The 22,361-nt window shown below is 47.4% G+C and overlaps 1 protein-coding gene across 1 annotated transcript; it reads left to right on the forward strand.

The window, feature by feature from the left end:
* Positions 1-1,795: 1,795 nt before the first annotated feature.
* On the forward strand, positions 1,796-19,417 carry LOC137095299 (homeobox protein SIX5-like). The gene is made up of 3 exons (XM_067461767.1): positions 1,796-2,950; positions 9,564-10,771; positions 13,692-19,417. The coding sequence occupies exons 1-3, from the start codon at positions 2,208-2,210 to the stop codon at positions 14,309-14,311; spliced, it is 2,571 nt and encodes an 856-aa protein (XP_067317868.1). The 5' UTR covers positions 1,796-2,207; the 3' UTR covers positions 14,312-19,417.
* Positions 19,418-22,361: the final 2,944 nt, after the last annotated feature.

Here is a 22,361-nt window from a genome sequence, read left to right on the forward strand (position 1 = left end):
CAAGGAAGGAGAACCCAAGTTTGGGGTGAAAAGGGATTGGTTGGAACTTCCCAAACTTCTCTCTCTGATCTCTCCCATACTTTTTGTAGGTTTGTGTTTGACCCGAAGGCCTTCCCCTTCCAAATACCGTTTTCTACAAGGAAGGAGAACCCAAGTTTGGGGTGAAGAGGGAGAGAGGGAAACTTCCCAAACTTCTCTCTCTGTTTCTCTCTCTGATCTCTCTCATACTTTTTGTAGGTTTGTGTTTGACCCAAAGGCCTTCCTCTTCCAAATACTATTTTCTACAAGGAAAGAGAACCCAAGGTTGGGGTGAAAAGGGAGAGGTTGAAACTTCCCAAACTTCTCTCTCTGTTTCTCTCCCTGATCTCTCCCATACTTCTTGTAGGTTTGTTTGACCCAAAGGCCTTTCCCTTCCAAATACTATTTTCTGCAAGGAAGAAATCAAGAGTGGGCTGAAGATGGAGACTGAAACTTCCCAAATTCTCTCTGTTTCTCTCTCTGATCTCTTCCATACTTTTTGTAGGTTTGTGTTTCACTCAAAGGCCTTTCCCTTCCAAATACTATTTTCTACAAGGAAAGAGAACCCAAGGTTGGGGTGAAAAGGGAGAGGTTGAAACTTCCCAAACTTCTCTCTCTGTTTCTCTCCCTGATCTCTCCCATACTTTTTGTAGGTTTATGTTTGATCCAAAGGCCTTTCCCTTCCAAATACTATTTTCTGCAAGGAAGAAATCAAGAGTGGGCTGAAGATGGAGACTGAAACTTCCCAAATTCTCTCTGTTTCTCTCTCTGATCTCTTCCATACTTTTTGTAGGTTTGTGTTTCACTCAAAGGCCTTTCCCTTCCAAATACTATTTTCTACAAGGAAAGAGAACCCAAGGTTGGGGTGAAAAGGGAGAGGTTGAAACTTCCCAAACTTCTCTCTCTGTTTCTCTCCCTGAGCTCTCCCATTACTTTCCTTGTCCTGCCTTGATAGGTTTGTGTTTGACTTGAAGGCCTTCCCCTTCAAAATACCGTTTTCTACAAGGGAAGAGAACCCAAGTTTGGGGTGAAGAGGGAGAGGTTGAAACTTCCTAAATTTCTCTCTCTTTTTCTCCCTCTAAACTCTCCCATACTTTTTGTAGGTTTGTGTTTGACCCAAAGGCCTTCCCCTTCCAAATACTAGTTTCTACAAGGAAGGAGAACCCAAGTTTGGGGTGAAGAAGAAGAGGTTGAAACTTCCCAAACTTCTCTCTCTGATCTCTCCCATACTTTTTGCAGTTCTGCCTTGTTAGGTTGTGTTTGACCTTTCCAAATACCATTTTCTGCAAGGATGGGGAACCCGAGTGTGCTGAAGTTGGAGAGGTCAAACTTTCCAAACTTCTCTCTGTTTCTCTCTCCGAACTCTCCCATACTTTTTGTAGGTTTGTGTTTGACCCAAAGGCCTTCCCCTTCCAAATACGATTTTCTACAAGGAAGGAGAACCCAAGAGTGGGCTGAAACTCGAGAGGTTGAAACTTCTCAAACTTCTCTCTCTGTTTCTCTCTCTGATCTCTCCCATACTTTTTGTAGGTTTGTGTTTGATCTGAAGGCCTTTCCCCTTCCAAATACCAGTTTCTACAAGGGAGGAGAACGCAAGTTTGGGGTGAGGAGGGAGAGGTGAAAACTTCCCCAACTCCTCTTGTCTCTCTGGGGCTGGCCTTGCGCGCTCTTGCGTCCAAAAGGAGCGCGCGCCGTGTGGCTTTGTGGAAAGAGGAGGAGCCGAGGATGAAGGGAGGGGGGAAAGAGAAAGAGGAAAAAAAGTGGGAAGGACGAAAGGAGGAGGAGGAGAAAGGAAAGTGTCGAGGGGGGAAGGGAGGAGAGGAAAGTTGGGAAAAAGGGGGCTTTTGGGGGGGCAGGGGAGAAGAGGCGAAGGCGCAAAAGAGAAGGCGAAGTTGGAGCAAAGTTTGGAGACGGAGTTTGGAGACGGAGTTTGGAGACGGAGTCGCGCTTTTGGAAAGCTTTGGAGAAGGAGGCCTTTCCTCCCCAAGGGAAGAAGATTCCCCTTGGAAAAAGAGGGGGAAAGAGGCTCAGAGAGGGGCCAAAATGGGGCAGGAAGAGCCCGAGAGGAGAGGAAGGAGCGCGGATGGGTAGGAAAGGGAGAAAAGCGCAAAGTTCGGGCGAAGTTTGGAGAGAACTTTTTGGAGAGGGAAAAGGGCGCCTTGTGGAGAGGGGGAGGGGGGTCCCCGAGTATGGCCTCCCTTTCGGAAGACCCCGAAGACCCTCCCCGGCCGGAGACGGAGGATCTGGAGACCCCGAAGGAGGACGGAGGGACGGAGCAAGCTTCTTCTCCTCCTCCTCGCTTCTCGGCGGAGCAAGTGTCGTGCGTGTGCGAGGCGCTGCTCCAGGCCGGGGACCCCCACCGCTTGGCCCGCTTCCTGGCCACTCTCCCCGCGGAGGCGCTCTCCTCTCCGGACTCCCCCGCCGGGGAGAGCCTGGCCAAGGCGCGGGCCTTGCTGGCTTTCCAGCGGGGGGCCTTCGAGGAGCTCTACGGCCTGCTCCAGAGCCGCCCCTTCGGGCCCCCGCACCACGCCTTCCTGCAGGACCTCTACCTGCGCGCCCGGTACCGGGAGGCCGAGGCCGCGCGCGGGAGGGCCCTGGGCGCCGTGGACAAGTACCGCCTCCGCAAGAAGTTCCCGCTGCCCCGCACCATCTGGGACGGAGAGGAGACCGTCTACTGCTTCAAGCGGCGCTCCCGGGCCGCCCTCCGGGACTCCTACGGGCGCAGCCGGTACCCCAGCCCCGAGCAGAAGCGCCGCCTCGCCCGGGACACCGGACTCTCCCTCACCCAGGTCTCCAACTGGTTCAAGAACCGGCGCCAAAGGGACCGAGGCGGAGGGGGAGGAGGAGGAGGAGCAACACCCACCGGGGCCACCACTGCAACCCACGCAGGAGGAGGAGGAGGAGGGAGCAGCGCTGGAACGCCCAGCAAGAGGTCAGCAGGGAGAGGGGGCGCCTCTGAGCATGGGCAGAGGGCCTGGGGAGGGGAGGGACATACTGGAATGGAGGCTCCAGGCAACATTCTTTCATTTTTCCTATGCACCTTCTGCACAAGGTTACCTGGATGCATTTCTGATGCTGTGCCAGGGGAAAAGAGGGCCTCTGAGCATGAGCAGAGTGCAGGTTGTAGAGCTCAGGGGTGGGAGTCGAGGCTAGGCAACAACATACTTTTATGTTTCGTATACACCTTCCGTACATGGCAACTGTATGCATTTCTGATGTTATGCCAGGGGGAAAGAGGGCCTTTGAGCATGGGCAGAGTGCAGTTTGTGGAGGTCCCAGGCAACAAAATTCTTTCATTTTGCATATACACCTACCTGTATGCATTTCTGATGCTATACCAGGGGGAAAGAGGGCCCCTGAGCATGGGCAGAGGGATTGGGAGGGGGGCATACTGGAATGGAGGCTCCAGGCAACAACAGTCTTTCACTTTTCCTATGCACCTTCTGCACAAGGTTACCTGTATGCATTTCTGATGCTGTGCCAGGGGGGAAGAGGGCCTCTGAGCATGGGCAGAGGGCTTGGGGGGGCATACTGGAATGGAGGCTTGGAATAGGGGGAAAGAGGGCCTCTGAGCATGGGCAGAGTGCAGTTTGTGAGTCTAGGAGGTAGGACTCAAGCCTAGACAACAACATACTTTTATGTTTCGTATACACTTCCAGCACATGGCAACTGTATGCAGTTCTGATGCTGTGCCAGGGGAAAAGAGGGCCTCTGAGCATGGGCAGAGTGCAGTTTGTGGATCTGAGGGGTGGGACTCGAGCCTAGACAACAACATGCTTTCATGTTTCATATGCACCTTCTGTACATGGCAAGTGTATTCATTTCTGATGCTGTGCCGGGGGAAAGAGGACCTCTGAGCATGGGCAGAGTGCAGTTTGTGGAGCTCAAGGGTGGGACTTGAGCCTAGACAATATATACTATCATGTTTCGTATACACCTTCTGTACATGGCAACTGTATGCATTTCAGATGCTATGCCAGGGGGAAAGACGGCCTCTAAGCATGGGCAGAGTGCAGTTTGTGGTGGTTCCAGGCAACAACATTCTTTCACTTTTCACATGCACCTTCTGCACAAGGTTACCTGGATGCTGTGCAAGGGGGAACGAGGGCCTCTGAGCCTGGGCAGAGTGCATTTTGTGAGTCTAAGAGGTGGGACTCAAGCCTAGACAACAACATTCTTTTATGTTTCGTATCCACCTTCTGCACAATGAAATAATATATATTACTAACGCAATGACAGAAGGAAAGAGGGCCCCTGAGCATGGGCAGAGAGCTTTGGGGGGCATACTGGAATGGAGGCTCCAGGCAACAACATTTCATTTTTCCTATGCACCCTCTACACAAGGTTACCTGCATGCATTTCTGATGCTGTGCCAGGGGGAAAGAGGGCCTCTGAGCATGGGCAGAGTGCAGTTTGTGGATCTTGGAGGTTGGACTCAAGCCTAGACAACATTATTTCATTTTTCCATATGCACCTTCTGCACAAGGTGACCTGTATGCATTTCTGATGCTGTGCCAGGGGGAAAGAGGGCCCCTGAGCATGGGCAGAGTGCAGTTTGTGGATCTTGGAGGTTGGACTCAAGCCTAGACAACATTATTTCATTTTTCCATATGCACCTTCTGCACAAGGTGACCTGTATGCATTTCTGATGCTGTGCCAGGGGGAAAGAGGGCCCCTGAGCATGGGCAGAGTGCAGTTTGTGGATCTTGGAGGTTGGACTCAAGCCTAGACAACATTATTTCATTTTTCCATATGCACCTTCTGCACAAGGTGACCTGTATGCATTTCTGATGCTGTGCCAGGGGGAAAGAGGGCCTCTGAGCATGGGCAGAGTGCAGTTTGTGGATCTTGGAGGTTGGACTCAAGCCTAGACAACATTGTTTCATTTTTCCATATGCACCTTCTGCACAAGGTGACCTGTATGCATTTCTGATGCTGTGCCAGGGGGAAAGAGGGCCCCTGAGCATGGGCAGAGTGCAGTTTGTGGATCTTGGAGGTTGGACTCAAGCCTAGACAACATTATTTCATTTTTCCATATGCACCTTCTGCACAAGGTGACCTGTATGCATTTCTGATGCTGTGCCAGGGGGAAAGAGGGCCTCTGAGCATGGGCAGAGTGCAGTTTGTGGATCTTGGAGGTTGGACTCAAGCCTAGACAACATTGTTTCATTTTTCCATATGCACCTTCTGCACAAGGTGACCTGTATGCATTTCTGATGCTGTGCCAGGGGGAAAGAGGGCCCCTGAGCATGGGCAGAGGGCTTGGGAGGGGGAATATACTGGAATGGAGGCTCCAGGCAGTCTTGGAATAGGGGGAAAGAGGGCCCCTGAGCATGGGCAGAGTGCAGTTTGTGGCTCTGAGAGGTGCGACTGGAGCCTAGACAGCAACATTATTTCATTTTGTATATGCACCTTCTGCAAAAGGTTATCTGTATGCATTTCTGATGCTGTGCTAGGGGGAAAAGAGGGCCTCTGAGCATGGGCAGAGGGCTGGGGGGGGGCACATACTGGAATGGAAGCTCCAGGCAACAACATACTTTCATGTTTCGTATACACCTTCTGCACAATGAAATAATATATATTTCTAACACAATGGCAGAAGGAGAGAGGGCCCCTGAGCATGGGCAGAGTGCAGTTTGTGAGTCTAGGAGGTGGGACTCAAGCCTAGACAACAACATACTTTCATGTTTCGTATACACCTTCTGCACAATGAAATAATACATATTACTAACACAATTACAGAAGGAAAGAGGGCTCCTGAGTATGGGTAGAGTGCAGTTTGTGCATCTGAGGGGTGGGACTCGAGCCTAGACAACAACATGCTTTCATGTTTTGTATACACCTTCTGTACATGGCAACTGTATGCATTTCTGATGCTATGCCAGGGGGAAGAGGGCCTCTGAGCATGGGCAGAGTGCAGTTTATGGATCTGAGGGGTGGGACCCGAGCCTAGACAACAACATACTTTCATGTTTCGTATACACCTTCTGCATAATGAAATAATATATATTTCTAACACAATGACAGAAGGAAAGAGGGCCCCTGAGCATGGGCAGAGGGCTTTTTTGTCAATCTTGGAATAGGGGGAAAGAGGGCCTCTGAGCATGGGCAGAGTGCAGTTTGTGGATCTTGGAAGTTGGACTCAAGCCTAGACAACATTATTTCATGTTTCGTATGCACCTTCTGCACAAGGTTACCTGTATGCATTTCTGATGCTATGCCAGGGGGAAAGAGGACCTCTGAGCATGGGCAGAGTGCAGTTTGTGAGTCTAGGAGGTGGGACTCAAGCCTAGACAACAACATTCTTTTATGTTTCGTATACACCTTCTGCACAATGAAATAATACATATTACTAACACAATGACAGAAGGAAAGAGGGCTCCTGAGTATGGGTAGAGTGCAGTTTGTGTATCTGAGGGGTGGGACTCGAGCCTAGACAACAACATGCTTTCATTTTTCATATGCACCTTCTACACAAGGTTACTTGTATGCATTTCTGATGCTGTACCAGGGGAAAAGAGGGCCTCTGAGCATGGGCAGAGTGCAGTTTGTGGCTCTGAGAGATAGGACTCAAGCCTAGACAGCAACATTATTTCATTTTTCATATGCACCTTCTGCTATCCCAGGGGGAAAGAGGGCCCCTGAGCATGGGCAGAGTGCAGTTTGTGGATCTGAGGGGTGGGACTCGAGCCTAGACAACAAGATTCTTTCATTTTTCATATGCACCTTCTGTACATGGCAAGTGTATGCCTTTTTGATGCTATGCCAGGGGGAAGAGGGCCTCTGAGCATGGGCAGAGTGCTGTTTGTGGATGTTGGAGGTGGAACTCAAGCCTAGACAACAACATTCTTTCATGTTTCGTATACACCTCCTGCACAAGGTAACTGTATGCATTTCTGATGCCGTGCCAGGACGAAAGAGGGCCTCTGAGCATGGGCAGAGGGCTTTGGGGAAAAACATACTACAATTTTCCCCCCAAAGCACAAACAAACAGCACTCTGCCCATGCTCAGAGGCCCTCTTTCCTCTTGGCATGGCATCAGAAATGCATACTGTTGCCTTGTGCAGAATATGCCTATGAAACACGAAAGGGCGTCATTGTTGTCTAGAGCCCCCATTCTAGTATGCATTTCTGATGCCATGCCAGGAGGAAAGAGGGCCTCTGAGCACGGGCAGAGTGCTTTGGGGAAAAGCATACTAGAATGGGGGCTCTACGCTTCAAAGCATAGGCATGGAATAGTCCAAATAGCCGGTAGACGGGTAGGAATTGTATGAGTTGAAGTCCGAAACACCTGGAGGGCCCAAGTTTCCCCATGCCTCTTTTCAACACATAGCTGAAGGCAGCTTCCTACACCCTGTTTTTAATAATATGCCAGGTGAAAAGACAGAAGAGGAAGGAGTACCTCTAGGCATGGGCGGAGTGCACCTCGTCGTTCTCCTTCTCCTTGGGTTGCCTGTTTTGACAGCGGAGCATCCCTTATCCAAACATCTCTGCATGCAGAACCAGCCAAAATGGAAACAACTCCTTCAGGAGATGTGTATCTTCTCTTCTCCTCCAAGGCTGGGATTCATGAGTCCAGAGAACTTGAATTAACTAAAAATGATACAGTAAAATATATATTTAAACCCAAGCAAATTGTAACAGGACATGTTACTAGATTGCAAGAAAAAATACAGAAAAATAGACGGAAGTGTATATTTATTTAAACACAAGCTAAGTATAACCACAAACGTTTTCGGATTCCGTGCGGTGATTTTGAAATAATGCAGAGTTCGTTCTGCAAAAGGGAGAGGGAAATGTTTGTGTCTCCAAATTGGAGGAACATCTGGAGCGAGGAGCCTTGTTTTTCCCCACCCAAACCCCCTGGAAGGCCTGGCAAAAGGGGAGGAACGAGCTGGAAAGTTCTCCAACTTCAGTGGTTTCTGGCTTTTGTTTGGAGAAGGGAAGAGAGCAAGCGGGCAAAGAGGACAAACCAAACCCGAGTTACTTTTTTGGGGACTCTAAATGGGGAGGGGCAACCACAAGAAAGGTGCCGCCTGCTTCCGGTTTGGGAAGCCTTTTCGTTCTACGGTTGTCCCGCCACATTTGTGGTTTTGACTTTTGCTGATCTGATTCATGGGTTTGATTCACGTAGTCTCTTTAGCAGTGGTTCACACCCTTCCTAATGCCGCGACCCCTTAATACAGTTCCTCGTGTTGTGTTGACCCCAACCATAAAATTATTTTTGTTGCTACTTCATAACTGTAATTTTGCTCCTGTTATGAATCATAATGCAAATACCAGATATGCCGGATGTATTTTCATTCACTGGACCCAATTTGGCACAAATACCCAATACATCCAAATTTGAGTACTGGTGGGGTTTGGGGAGGGAATGATTTTGTCCTTTGGGAGCTGTAGTTGCTGGGATTTATAGTTAACCTACAATCAAAGAGCATTCTGAACTTCACCAATGATGGAATTGAACCAAACTTGGCACACAACTCCCATTTTTTTTTATTTTTTTGTCTTGTCAGGAGCGACTTGAGAAACTGCAAGTCGCTTCTGTTGTGAGAGAATTGGCCATCTGCAAGGATGTTGCCCAGGGGACGCCCGGATGATTTGATGTTTTTATCATCCTTGTGGGAGACTCCCATGAACAACAGAAAATACTGGAAGGGTTTGGTGGGCACTAACCTTGAGTTTTGGAGTTGTAGTTCACCTACATCCAGAGATTGTGGACTCAAACAATGATGGATCTAGACCAAACATGGCACAAATGTTCAATATACCCATATGTCAACACTGGTGGAGTTTGGGGGAAATAGACCTTGGCAATTGGGAGTTGTAGTTGCTGGGATTTATAGTTAACCTACAATCAAAATGCATTCTGAACTTCACCAATGATGGAATTGAACCAAACTTGGCACACAACTCCCATGAACAACAGAAAATACTGGAAGGGTTTGGTGGGCACTGAATTTGAGTTTTGGAGTTGTAGTTTACCTACATCCAGAGAGCACTGTGGACTCAAACTATGATGGATCTGGACCAAACTTGGCAGAAATATTCAATATGCCCAAATGTCAACACTGGTGGAGTTTGGGGAAAATAGACCTTGACATTTGGGAGTTGTAGTTGCTGGGATTTACAGTTCACCTGCAATCAAAGAGTATTCTGAACCCCACCAATGATTATTCTGAACCCCAACCCTCTGACATCCCCTCATGACCCCTTCAGGGTTCCTGACCCCCAGGTTGAGAAACACTGCTCTTTAGGAATTGCTAGATTGTCCAGTGTGTGGTTATTTATTTATCGTATCAGATTTTTAAAGTCCGTTCTGCTGGGGTTTTTTGTGTGTTTTTAGGGGTGATGGTCACTCGTTGGCCTGATAGATGCATTGTGTCCAAATTTGGTGTCAGTTTGCCCAGCGGCTTTTGAGTTATGTTAATCCCACAAACGAACATTACCTTTTTATTTATATAGATTTTGTAGGCTTGATGCTGCTATAACCTGAACACGGCAGATCTGGGGTATTCATTGTCTGATATTTTTCCATCCTGCAGCGAATCCGATGGGAATCCCAGCACAGAGGATGAATCCAGCCATGGGCCTGAGGAAACAGAAGTGTCCATTGGGATGTCTAGTACTCCGGAAGGGGTCCCGGCTTCCAACAGCCTTTTCCTGCCAGCCGCCGGCTCCAGTGCCTCTTCCATCCTTCTGAATGGCAACTTCATCACCGCCACCTCGCCCACCATGTTCCTCAATGGCGGCTCGGTTATCCAGACCTCAAGCGGAGGCGTCATCCTGAACGGTTTGACGCTGGGAGATAACCAGACCATCACCTTGAGTCCGGTGACGGCAGCAGCACCCAGTCCCCCCATCCTCCTCAATGGCTCCACGGCTCTCTTGAGCAGCAAACCCATCATCCCTGCCAACCAGGAGGTCTCCAAAGAGCCCCTTCCGCCAGCCACTGTCCTCCTCAGCACACCATCCCTGAAGTCCGAAAGTGAAGAAGCCTTGGGTTTTGGAGTGAAGAAAGAGGATGAGGAGAAACAGTCCGTCCAGCCCCTCGTCTCTCTCCCTGATGCCTCCACTCTGCTCTCCAACCAAAAAGAGGGCCTCTTGGGTACCGTTTCGATGCCACAAGTTGTGCCATTGAAAGAAGAAGATCCTGTGGCTACTCAACCGGCAGCCACTTCTAGTCCTTCAGCCAAGATAGTCCCAGCTACCCCAGCTTTGCCATCTCCCCTGGAAGCCATGCCCACTCTGAGTGGCCAGCTCACCTTGGCGACTCCATCTCCGGCCGCCGTCTCTTCGTCCGATCAAGCCACTGTTCTCCACGTCCCTGCTCCGTCCCTGGTCCCCATTGCCCAAGTTTCACCTCCATCCCAAGTCGTCCCCCTCTCCCAGCCTGTTTCGGGGACCCAGGTGCTCTCCCCATCTCAGATGGTCCCCATGTCACCCACCCAGATCTATACATTGCCCCAAGGGGTGCCGGCCCCCCAGATTGTCTCTCTTCCCCAAGTGCCCCAAGGGTCGCAGATTATCTCCCTGCCCCAAGTGGTGCCCACCTCGCAGGTGGTGACGCTGCAGCAAAATGTGGGCAGCCCCATCCAGATCTTGACCAGCTCTGCCCCCATCAAAATGGGCACCGTGGCGGGGACGCAGCAGGCGACGGTGGCAGGCGGGCACCTCGGACAGAGCGGCGGTGTGCATCTCATCAACACCAACATGGGCATCACTGCGCTGCAGCTTCCGGGCACAACGCCAGGTATCCCTTTTGGGAGGTGAAATGCTTGGGGAGGTGCCTTAAGGGGTTGGCTAGAGTGAGCACAGAGGTAGAGGTGTTGGAAATAGCAACCTTCCAAGCCTCCATTAACTGTTTGAAAATGTGTATACAGTATTCCCTCACTTATTGCGGGTGATCCATTCCAGGATCCACTGAGGCAATGCTTCTGCTGCGGTTCCGGAGCCGGGGAAGGGCATGGGGAAGGTAGCGAGTCCGCCTTGGACTCCTCAGACTCACTCCAGTGCCAGAAGAGCCTCCCCACGGGGTGCAAGCCCGTTTTCTCCATGGCGAGACCCCCGGCGAGAGGGATGGAGAAGGTGACACTACTGCTCAGAGGGTGGCTTCATCCCTCGTGCACATGAGGCCACGGTTACAGAGAGGGAGGGATGGAGGGCCACCCCAGGTGCACCCAGGTGTTCTGTGGCATGCACGAAGCCCTGCCCCTCCCTCCGCCCTCATCCCGCCCCCAGGGGCGCCTCAAGAGCACCCATTGGGGATTTGCGCTATACGCAAATGCACAACTTTCCTCTTGCTTCAGCGGCCCCTGCCTCTGCTAACCAAATATATTTTTGTAGTGCCATGTTTGAAGACATGGTTCTTCAGTTGAATAGCTGAGTTACCTGTGTGCCATTATGTAAATGCTTATGAATATCCTGGGCAGTTTGAAGACATGGTTCTTCAGTTGAACAACTGAGTTACCTGTGTGCCATTACGTCAATGCTTATGAATATCCTTGGCAGTTTGAAGACATGGTTCTTCAGTTTAACAGCTGAGTTACCTGTTGTAAAGGAGGGTAAAATTACTGCCACCTAATCTGCAAGGAAGCCCAGTAATTCTCAGCATCAACTTAGGAGCTGTTTTACAAAGAAGGATTTACTTATTTGATAGCATAGCGTTTACTGTCCCTGGTTTGGTTTTACGTCTTATGTAGGCTGTTTGACTTAGGAGAAACTGTATCAGGCAAGGCTTGAGGAAAACAGTAACAAGTTTATTGGAACAAGCAAGGTATAACAGATTTGATGTTTCTTCTCTAGAGGCACAAATTTTGATAGGTTACATTAGTAAGGTTTCATGAGTAACTTTAGGTACAGACTTTAAGAGTTTTCTGTAAGCAGATGTATCTTACCTGGACAACTGTCCTAATAAAACAAATAAGCTAAAAGGCTTATTTAACAGAATTGGCTCCCAGCCAAACCCTGATTCTTAATATTAAAGAACCAGTCTTCCCCATAGTTCTCTAACTATAGTATTCCTGATGGTTTTCCACACACCACAGGATCAACTACCTTCTCCTGTAACTCTTTGGTCACAGACTACTTCCCTGAATCCCCACCTAGAGATTTCAGTCCTTTCTGCAACTCTAACAGTCACAGACTCTTCCCTGATTCTCCCACTAGAGAAATCAGTCTTCCCTGTAGCTCACCGGCTTACAGACTGCCACTTTCAAACAGCTGCCCCCTTAAGTGACAGTTGGCTCCGCCCCGTTGCTATGGCAACTCAGTTCAAGCCAAACCAGCCACTATCTCTAACAAAATATAATCCTACATACTTACCATTTATTAACTACTGTTTAAACAACACATCATAAGAATAAAAATTACACATCATCACACCTGTGTGCCATTACGTCAATGCTTATGAATATCCTTCGCAGTTTGAAGACATGGTTCTTCAGTTTAACAGCTGAGTTACCTGTGTGCCATTATGTAAATGCTTATGAATATCATCTGTTCAAAGAGCTAACTTTTAACAAGGTAATGCTTTTCTTGACTAGTAGTTTTCAAAAGGTTCTCTCCACATGTTCATGGAGATTCACATTTGCCAAACGGATGTGACATCATTTTTACCTTTTCAATAAGGTTATGGTGCACTTATTTCACATCACCTTGGAGGTGTCTACAGACAACGCCGGCTCTTCACCTTAGAAATGGAGATGAGCACCAACACCCAGAGTCAGACACGACTGGACTTAATGTCAGGGGAAAATCTTTGCCTTTGCCTTGCTCTTATTTCCAATATGTTATGGAATTTCCAATAAGAGGTGTTGGTGATATTCATAAGCATTAATGTAATGGCACACAGGTAACTCAGCTATTAAACTGAAGAACTATGTCTTTAAACTGCCAAGGATAGAGACATGCAACTACAAAAATTTACTGGGGTTAGGTGGAGAAGCTGAGACAAGGCTCCAAGATCTTTCCTTACCTTTAGATTACTGCAACGCTCTCTACGTGGGGTTGCCTCTGAAGACTGCCCGGAAGCTGCAGCTAGTCCAACGCTCGGCAGCCAGACTACTAACGGGTGCTGGGTACAGGGAGCACACCACTCCGCTGTTACACCAGCTCCACTGGCTGCCAATTAGCTTTCGAGCACAATTCAAAGTGCTGGTGTTAACCTTTAAAGCCCTAAACGACTCAGGCCCTGTTTACCTCTCCGAACATATTCTCCCCTATGAACCATCAAGATTATTAAGATCGTCTGGAGAGGCCCTGCTCTCGGTCCCACCGGCCTCTGGTGGGGACGAGGGACAGGGGCTTCTCAGTGGTGGCCCCGTGACTCTGGAACTCTCTCCCAGCGGAGATCAGAACCGCCCCTTCTATCCTGACTTTTAGGAAACAGGTGAAGACGTGGTTATGGAGACAGGCTTTTGATGAGTGAGACAACACCCTAAGACATGGATGGAAGATGATGTAGAATTGTTTTTAGTACGACGACTGACCACTGTAGTTTTGGATATATTTGTTGTTTTAATATGTTATTGTAATATGAACTTTTTTACCAATTGTATGTGTTTTTATGGTTGGAAACTGGTCTGAGTCCCTCAAAAGAGGTGAGAAGGTCGGTATATAAAACTCTGAAATAAATAAATAAATAAATTCTCCCATTTTTCTCTCCACTTTAGGGAATATCCTCCTGACCAACCCGGCGACGGGCAGCAGCACCATCGTCACCGGCATGGCACTGCAGCAAGGCAAGCTGATCTTGACCGCCACGTTCCCAGCGGGCATGTTGATGGCGCCCATACTCTCGACTACTCCGGCTGCAGCAGCGCCCAGTTTGGCCCCTCCAATCAAACAGGAAGAGGCGGCTACTCCAGCCGCAGTTCTCGAGCGCCACGAAGATGGCGGTGGCAACTTGTTGCTTTCGAGCGTCGCGTCCGAAGTCTCCTCTCTCTCCGCTTCTGACAATACTGGGCAAGCCAGCTTTTCGTCCTTTGGCCCAGACTCTGGCCCATCCAGCTTGCTTTCGGATTTCTCCCAAAACGAGAGCCTGTCCCAACAGCAGATGGTATGGTCCGACCCTGTCGGAATGGGCCTCCAAGGGAATGGCTCCGTGGGGCTCTTTGAGATGGACAAGGACCCCATGGAGGAGCAAGCGGGGTTACTCCGGCTCCCCGAAGACGAAGGCCTCTTGCTGGACGACTCAGGGGGAGACCCCATGGATCCAGAGGGTCTCGACTCCGGGGAGAAAGTGCTGACCCAGCTGCAGTCGGTGCCGGTGGAGGAGTCTCTGGACTTATAAAAGGACAGCGAGTTGGGTAGGAAGCTCATCCATCCGTTCTTCCCTTCAGAGGAATGGGATTTTGCCTTTGAAGCTATCCTTCTTGGTTGCGTTTTCATGTCGTCTTCCAGACCAGAGGTGCTGGTTCAGGAACGTTCGAAGTGCCTTGATAAGGGAAACCCCTCTCCCGCATGTGTGAAGCTTCCTTCTTCCACGGTTGCATCTTCCTTTTGCATGTGTTTGTGTGTGGCAAATACGAGGGTTGAATGAAAAGTAATGCCTCCACCTTTGCTACATGAGTTTGGATGGGAATTTTTTAATAAATCAAAGGCAGGAATCATCCTTAGGATGTGCTCTTTAACTTGCTTGAAATTTCTCTCTGAGTGGCATGACGATCGTCCTGAATCAATCTGTCAACCTTTTGCTTGTGAAACTTGGTGGTTGCTGTCACAGGACGTCCAACTCTGTCACGCAAGTCAGATGTTCCCACCTCAACATCTTTAAACTTGGTTGTTGTAGATTTTTTCGGGCTATATGTCCATGGTCTAGAGCAGGGGTCCCCAAACTAAGACCCGGGGGCCGGATACGGCCCTCCAAGGTCATTTACCCGGCCCTCACTCAGGGTCAACCTATGTCTGAAATGACTTGAAAGCATACAACAACAACTACAATTCTATCTCATCAGCCAAAAAAGCAGGCCCATACTTCTCACTGAAATATTAATCTATACACATAATAAAAGTGAAAATGTGTGTATGTGGACGAGGTATCCACTTACACAGACAGTCTCCTGAATCCACACACAGGCTATAGTTCCAAGTGCTGATAATCCTCCGAAGGCACTCACTCAACCAACATTACAGGTGATAGTGAGTGCTGTGAACATGTAGCCCAACCCCTGCCAATGTCCTCCCCAAACACCAGCCACCCAAGGAATGCTTTCATTTGGGAGCCATTTCATCCTAGATGTTCTGTTTTTTTCTCCAGAATGGACATCCCAGGGTTCCTTTCTCTCTCCAAATTTGCATGACCCACCCACTGCCTCTCCCTTAACCCTTTCCTACCCATTTGTAGGACACACAACAAATAGGAATTGATCAGCAACTGAACAAGAGTTTTAGGGAAAATTCACCATGATTTAGAGGAGTTGTAGTTCACCTACATCCAGAGAGCACTGTGAAGCCAACCAAAGATGCCACAGATGCCCATGATTTTGAGAATTGCAGTTCACCCACATCCTTATGCATTTTCTAATGGGAACATTCATAAAAACAACAGGAAAGACTGGCTACAAATTACCAAACTGATATTACCTAACACCCCAAAACAAAAAGTGCCTTTTTCAAATAATCTGGGCCAACATAACATACTGGAGGGGTTTGAGGGGGTGGGGATTGTAGTTCACCCTGCATCCAGAGATATTACCAAACTTCCCAAAACAAACAATGCCTTTCTCAAGTAACCCGAGCATCGCCGGGCTTCCAAGCTAGTAAAAATTATTCTTCATTTTAATTATTGTATTTTTAAGTGTTTTTTTGCACTACAAAGAAGATATGTACAGTATGCATAGGAATTCATTCATGTTTTTTTTCCCAACCGTTTGAGAGACTGTGACCTGGCCCTTTGTTTAAAAAGTTTGAGGACCCCTGGTCTAGAGGCATTCTCTCCTGACATTTTGCCTGCATCTAGAGAGAATGCCTCTACACCATGGCCATATAGCCCGAAAAAATCTATAACAACCCAGTGATTCCGGCCATGAAAGCCTTCGACAATACATCTTTAAACTTACTCGCCCAAGGACACACAGTACTCATATCAACACAATCACCATAAACAGCTTGCATTCTGTGATGAATCTCCTTTGGGGGTGACACCTTCTGCTGTCAAGAATTCAATGACTGTATGTTGCTTAAGTCGCATTGATCGATTATCTGTGTGGGGTTCCATACTTCGCACTTTAACAACAACACCGTTCATTGCTAAGGCTTCCCACCAAAATGGAACTATAGAGGAGAGTCTACTGAACAAGCCAGTACCTGCCACATTCCAGTACTGCCATCTGTTGAGGAGTTACGAAGATGCAGGCATTACTTTTCATTCAACCCTTGTACTACAACACTAAAATAGAAGGGCAATACCTCTGTTGTGTTCAGTTTATGTCCCATACTCCATCTCTTGGTGGGCAGAAGAGTAGTAACCAAACCTTCACTTTGCTCTCTTTCCTGCCTCTTCTTGTATCCAAAATTTGGAGACCTTCTTTCATTTCTTCCATGACTCTCCAACTAATGAGAAACCGGTTGAGTATTTTGAGATTCACGACGTGGAATAGGATGTTTATCACTTCCAATTAACTGTGGATGGAAGTAACTAACGCGCAGACAAGTTAGTTGTTTCCTTTCCTTTCTTCCATGGTGCTAAGGGATGGGGTTCGGCTAACTAGCGTGACCCCAATTCCCGCTTTGGAGAGGAAGGGAGAATAAATCTAGTTTTTCCTATGCTTTGTGTTCTTCACTTGGAGATAGCAAAGCTATGGCTTCCCCTTGGCTTTTAGCACCGTGTTTAGAAGTATCGGCACAATCTGAGAGAGTTCAAATAATCCCATTCCGAATTGGAACTCTCTGAAGCTGGAAAATAGGGCCACTCCTCCAAGGCGAGAGTGTCCACTGTTCTTTCTGTGTTGTTTTTTCACTTTTTGTTTTGGTTTTTATCCACTTGTGCCTTCTTTGTGGAATCGGTTTTTCAACATTTAGCACAAGAGACAGCCTGGATTAATGGCGACACGGCACTGTGAACATAGGCACATGTTTCAAACTAAGGCAGTGTTTCTCAACCTGGGTGTCGGGACCCCTGAGGGGGTCACAAGGGGGATCCCCAAAGACTATCAGAAAACACAGTATTTTATGTTGGTCATAGGGGTTCGGTGTGACCTTCGCAAACTGCTGAGCAGCTCTGTGTTTACGAAACGTAAATCTCCTATCTATCAGCTCATTAGTCTGTCCACCTGGAATCTTATCCTCTAAGCCAGCGTTTCTCAACCTGGGGGTTTGGACCCCCAGGGGGTCACAAGGGAGTCTCAGAGGGGTCATCAAAGACCATCAGAAAACATGGTATATTCTGTTGGTCTTGGGGGTTCTGTGTGGGAAGTTTGGTTCAATTCAATCATTGGTGGGGTTCAGAATGCTTTTTGATTGCAGGTGAACTATAAATCCCAGCAACTACAACTCCCAAATGTCAAGTCTATTTTCCCCAAACTCCACCAGTATTCACATTTGGGCATATTGAGTATTCGTGACAAACTTGGCCCAGATCCATCGTTATTTGAGTGCACAGTGCTCTCTGGATGTAGGTGAACTACAACTCCAAAACTCAAGGTCAATTCCCACCAAACCCTTCTAGTGTTTTCTGTTGGTCATGGGAGTTCTGTGTGCCAAGTTTGGTCCAATTCCATCATTGGTGGAGTTCAGAATGCTCTTTAATTGTAGTGAACTATAAATCCCAGCAACTACAACTCCCAAATGTCAAGGTCTATTTTCCCCAAACTCCACCAGTGTTGACATTTAGGCATATTGAGTATTCATGACAAGTTTGGTCCAGATCCATCATTGTTTGAGTGCACAGTGTTCCCTGTAGGTAGGTGAACTACAACTCCAAAACTCAAGGTCAATTCCCACCAAACCCTTTAGTGTTTTGAGTTGGTCATAGGAGTTCTGTGTGCCATGTTTGGTCCAAGTCCATCGTTGCTGGAGTTCAGAATGCTCTTTGATTGTAGGTGAACTATAAAGCCCAACAACTACAACTCCCAAATGTCAAAATCTATTTCCCCCAAACTCCCCCCAAACTCCACCAGTATTCACATTTGGGCATATTGAGTAGTTTGGTCCAGATCCATCATTAATTGAGTCCAGAGTTCCCTCTGGATGTAGGTGTAGGAGGCTCCTTCTTTGGAAGCTTTTAAACAGAGGCTGGATGGCCATCTGTCAGAGGTGATTTGAATGCTTCTTGGCAGGGGGTTGGACTGGATGGCCCATGAAGTCTCTTCCAACTCTTTGATTCTATGAACTACAACTCCAAAATTCAAGGTCAATTCCCACCAAACCCTCCTAGTATTTTCTGTTGGTCATGGGAGTTCTGTGTGCCAAATTTGGTTCAATTCCATCATTGGTGGAGTTCAGAATGCTCTTTAATTGTAGTGAACTATAAATCCCAGCAACTACAGCTCCCAAATGACAAAATCAATCTTTCCCCAACCCCACCAATATTCAGATTTGAACATAGAATCATAGAGTTGGAGGAGACCTTGTGGGCCATCCAGTCCAACCCGCTGCCAAGAAGCAGGAATATTGCTTTCAAAGCACCCCTGACAGATGGCCATCCAGCCTCTGTTTAAAAGCTTCCAAAGCTTTTCCAAAGCTATTGGGTATTTGTGCCAAATGTGGTCCAGTGAATGAGAATACATCCTGCATATCAGATATTTACATGATGTTATGAAGTAGCAACGAAAATAATGTTATGGTTGGGGGTCACCACAACATGAGGAACTGTCTTAAGGGGTCGCGGCATTAGGAAGGTTGAGAAACACTGAACTAAGGAGTGGATGGAGCACAGGTTAGTCCTGCAATTAAAGGTACATGCACATATTTTCTTAAGACACAGTGGAGTGAATTTTAGCTACAAACACCCCCCTTATATTTGGGTTTGGGAACAAAAGAAATGTCCTCTGTTTACTAAGGACATTTAAGGATGACCACCTGAAAGACCGAAATCGCATACAAAACTCTTTAAGTATTCCTCCCCTTAAAACGAAATTGCAAATTGGAGTTCATCCCAAGCTTTCTCTGAAACCAAGGTGTCCTTCGTAACATACAAATGGATACAGGAAATGATGGATAATGAAAAATTGGAAGTACAAACAAGGATTTAAAAGTATTGTCGAAGGCTGGAATCACTGGGTTGTTGTAGGGTTTTTCGGGCTATATGGCCATGGTCTAGAAGTCTAGAAGCATTCTCTCCTGACGTTTCGCCTGCATCTATGGCAAGCATCCTCAGAGCTTGTGAGGTCTGTTGGAACTAGGGAAAAGGGTTTATATATCTGTGGAATGACCAGGGTGGGACAAAGGACTCTTGTCTGCTGGAGCTAGGTGTTAATGTTTCAACTGACCACCTTGATTAGCCTTTGATTGCCTGGCAGTGCCTGGAGCAATCTTTTGTTGAGAGGTGATTAGATGTCCATGTTTGTTTCTTGAGAGAAGAAGAAAAGAAACAAACATGGACATCTAATCACCTCTCAACAAAAGATTGCTCCAGGCACTGCCAGGCAATCAAATGCTAATCAAGGTGGTCAGTTGAAACATTCACACCTAGCTCCAACAGACAAGGGTTCTTTGTCCCACCCTGGTCATTCCACAGATATATAAACCCTTTCCCTGAGTTCCAACAGATCTCACAACCTCTGAGGATGCTTGCCATAGATGCAGGCGAAACGTCAGGAGAGAATGCCTCTAGACCATGGCCATATAGCCCGAAAAACCTTACAACAACCCAAGAATTTAAAAGATTCCAAACTGCATTGTGCATGCACAAAGTAAACTCAAATATGTGCGATTTCACAGACACCACGAAGAAGAACCTTGGATAATTGAAACTACATATATCGGTTCTGCAGATACAGAACCGATATATGTAACGTACTGTCGAATTGATTTGTATTTTCTCGTACTTTTCAATTGATATATTTTGTCATAAAGAAAGGGGGAATGGAAATAGTTGGCTATATCTGCGGAGAGGAATTTTGGTTGTCTTGATGCGTCTCTCTTTTTTTCCCCAACCAGGTACTATTGCATTACTTCTTTTCCCTTCATTTGTGAGAAGCAATCATTTCTATGAGATATTTTTATATATCTATTATTGGTTTTTCAGTGTACGTGTGTCCTTTATATATATATATACTGTATATATATATTTTATATATATTAAATATATTTTATCCTAAGACTCTGTATACGCATATGTGCATTATTATTATTACCACTAGTACTGTCGGAACCCAGAGCTAGACACAGTAATGGAAACAAATCAACAGTTTATTAAGTCAAAGAAAACAAGACTCAGAGACACTTCCTTCAGTGTCTCTGGCCAAACTCAAAGTTTGCAGCTTGAAAAACAAAGTAGGCACATAAACCGGATAATACTGGCAAAAAATCCGGGTTAAACAAGAGTTCAAGCAAAATGCGCCAAAATCACACAGTTCAAAGATAAAGCCAAAACGAAACACTGTGAAGCCGTTGTCCAAAATCAGTCCAAGGTCGGAGAAGTCCCAGTTGTAGATAACAGAGTCCAAAAGCAGCATCGTTGTCAGTAAACAGTCCGTGGTCAAGGAGAGGGGAAGTCCGCACTTATGAGAGTCCAAGCCGGTCAGCACATGAAGAATACAACAACCTGCAATGCCAGGACCCAAGCCCAACAAGAGAAGCGACAGCAGCAAAACCCAAAGCACGTAACCAACACTTTGCCTACTGCAAAGTTCCAAACTTTCAATGCCTTCATTTATCCTACAACTCATCATCCGTTGATGAGCTGTCTTCCACCCTTTCTTCATCGCTATCAGCTGTCTTACCCATTACAGCTGAGCGCCAACACCCATCTCCAACTCTTCCACCTCCTGTCAAGACTGAAGTCTCCCCATGAATCCCTGGTATCTCTAGACTGCCAATAATAATAATAATAATAATAATAATAATAATAATAATGCTTTATTTGTACCCCGCTACCATCTCCCCAAGGGATTCGGTGTGGCTTACATGAGGCCGAGCCCACAATACAACAATAAAAACAATAGCAACAATAATACAAAACAATGAATAAACTCATAAGCAGAAAATAAACAATAAACATTAACAATAACACGACGATGTTATGGCCAATCCCCAGAAAAGCCCTCAAACGTATCACTGGATGTGGGTTGCATGCACACATTCCTGACTTCTTGTACCTGAGTCCAATCTAATGGCTCTTCTTCATCCTCACTACTCCCAGACCCATTACTTCCACTAAAGCCCATGAAATCCTCATCTTCAGTGGGAGCACTAAGTATGTCCTGGATCTTTTCCTGTGACGTTCTTCATCAGACTCCTGTTCATGAGTAATCCATTTGACACCTCTACTCCCATCTCCCTCCTCCTCCTCACACATTTTACTTTCTGAGAAACCTTCGAAAGAGTCTTCATCTGTGGGAGACATAAGTATCTCCCGGATACGCTTCCTTTGTTGCTCTTCCTCAAGCACCTGAGTGCCTCGTTTGCCTCCTCTGCTACTCCCACTAGTAGTAGTATTGTTGCCAGCAGTACTACAACAAGTACTAAAGTGGATTGTGTCTCCTGAAATATTTCTGTCTATTTCTGAAGATCTCAAGGTACCTTTCAATCTACCATTCTTATTTATTATTTATTTATTTGCAAGACAGAGGTCCTCCTGGTCAGTCGCGGGGCCGACCGGGGTATTGGGTGGCAACCTGTACTTGACGGGGTTACACTCTCCCTGAAGGCTCGGGTCCATAGCTTGGGGTCCTCCTGGACTCAACACTGTCGCTTGATGCTCAGGTGTCAGCGGTGGCCGGGAGGGCCTTTGCACAACTCAAACTTGTGCGCCAGCTGCGACCATACCTCATGAAGTCTGACTTGGCCAGGGTGGTCCACGCCTTGGTTACATCCAAACTGGACTATTGCAATGCACTCTACGTGGGGCTGCCCTTGAAGACGGCCCAGAAGTTTTAACTGGTACAACGGGCAGCAGCCAGGCTCCTTACTGGAGCAAACTATAGGGAGCATACAACACCCCTATTAAAACAGCTTCATTGGCTGCCGATAAGTTGCCGAACCAAATTCAAGGTGCAGGTCATGACCTATAAAGCCCTAAACGGTTCAGGCCCTACCCATCTCCACGATCGCATCTCCTCCTATGAACCGGCACGAGCTCCAAGATCTTCCGGGGAGGCCCTCCTTTCGGTCCCACTACCGTCTCAAGCGTGGTTGGTGGGGACGAGAGAGAGGACCTTCTCGGTGATGACCCTCCGCCT

The sequence above is a fragment of the Anolis sagrei genome, chromosome Y (assembly GCF_037176765.1).
Source record: "Anolis sagrei isolate rAnoSag1 chromosome Y, rAnoSag1.mat, whole genome shotgun sequence".
In the NCBI taxonomy this organism is placed as follows: Eukaryota; Metazoa; Chordata; class Lepidosauria; order Squamata; family Dactyloidae; genus Anolis; species Anolis sagrei.

What these genes read in the sequence shown, in the direction of transcription:
- LOC137095299 (XM_067461767.1), top strand. Translation starts at nt 2,208, where the DNA reads ATGGCCTCCCTTTCGGAAGACCCCGAAGACCCTCCCCGGCCGGAGACG. An exon ending in GCTGGAACGCCCAGCAAGAG is followed by an intron (nt 2,951 to 9,563) that starts GTCAGCAGGGAG and finishes TCCATCCTGCAG; the next exon opens with CGAATCCGATGGGAATCCCA. An exon ending in GCTTCCGGGCACAACGCCAG is followed by an intron (nt 10,772 to 13,691) that starts GTATCCCTTTTG and finishes TCTCCACTTTAG; the next exon opens with GGAATATCCTCCTGACCAAC.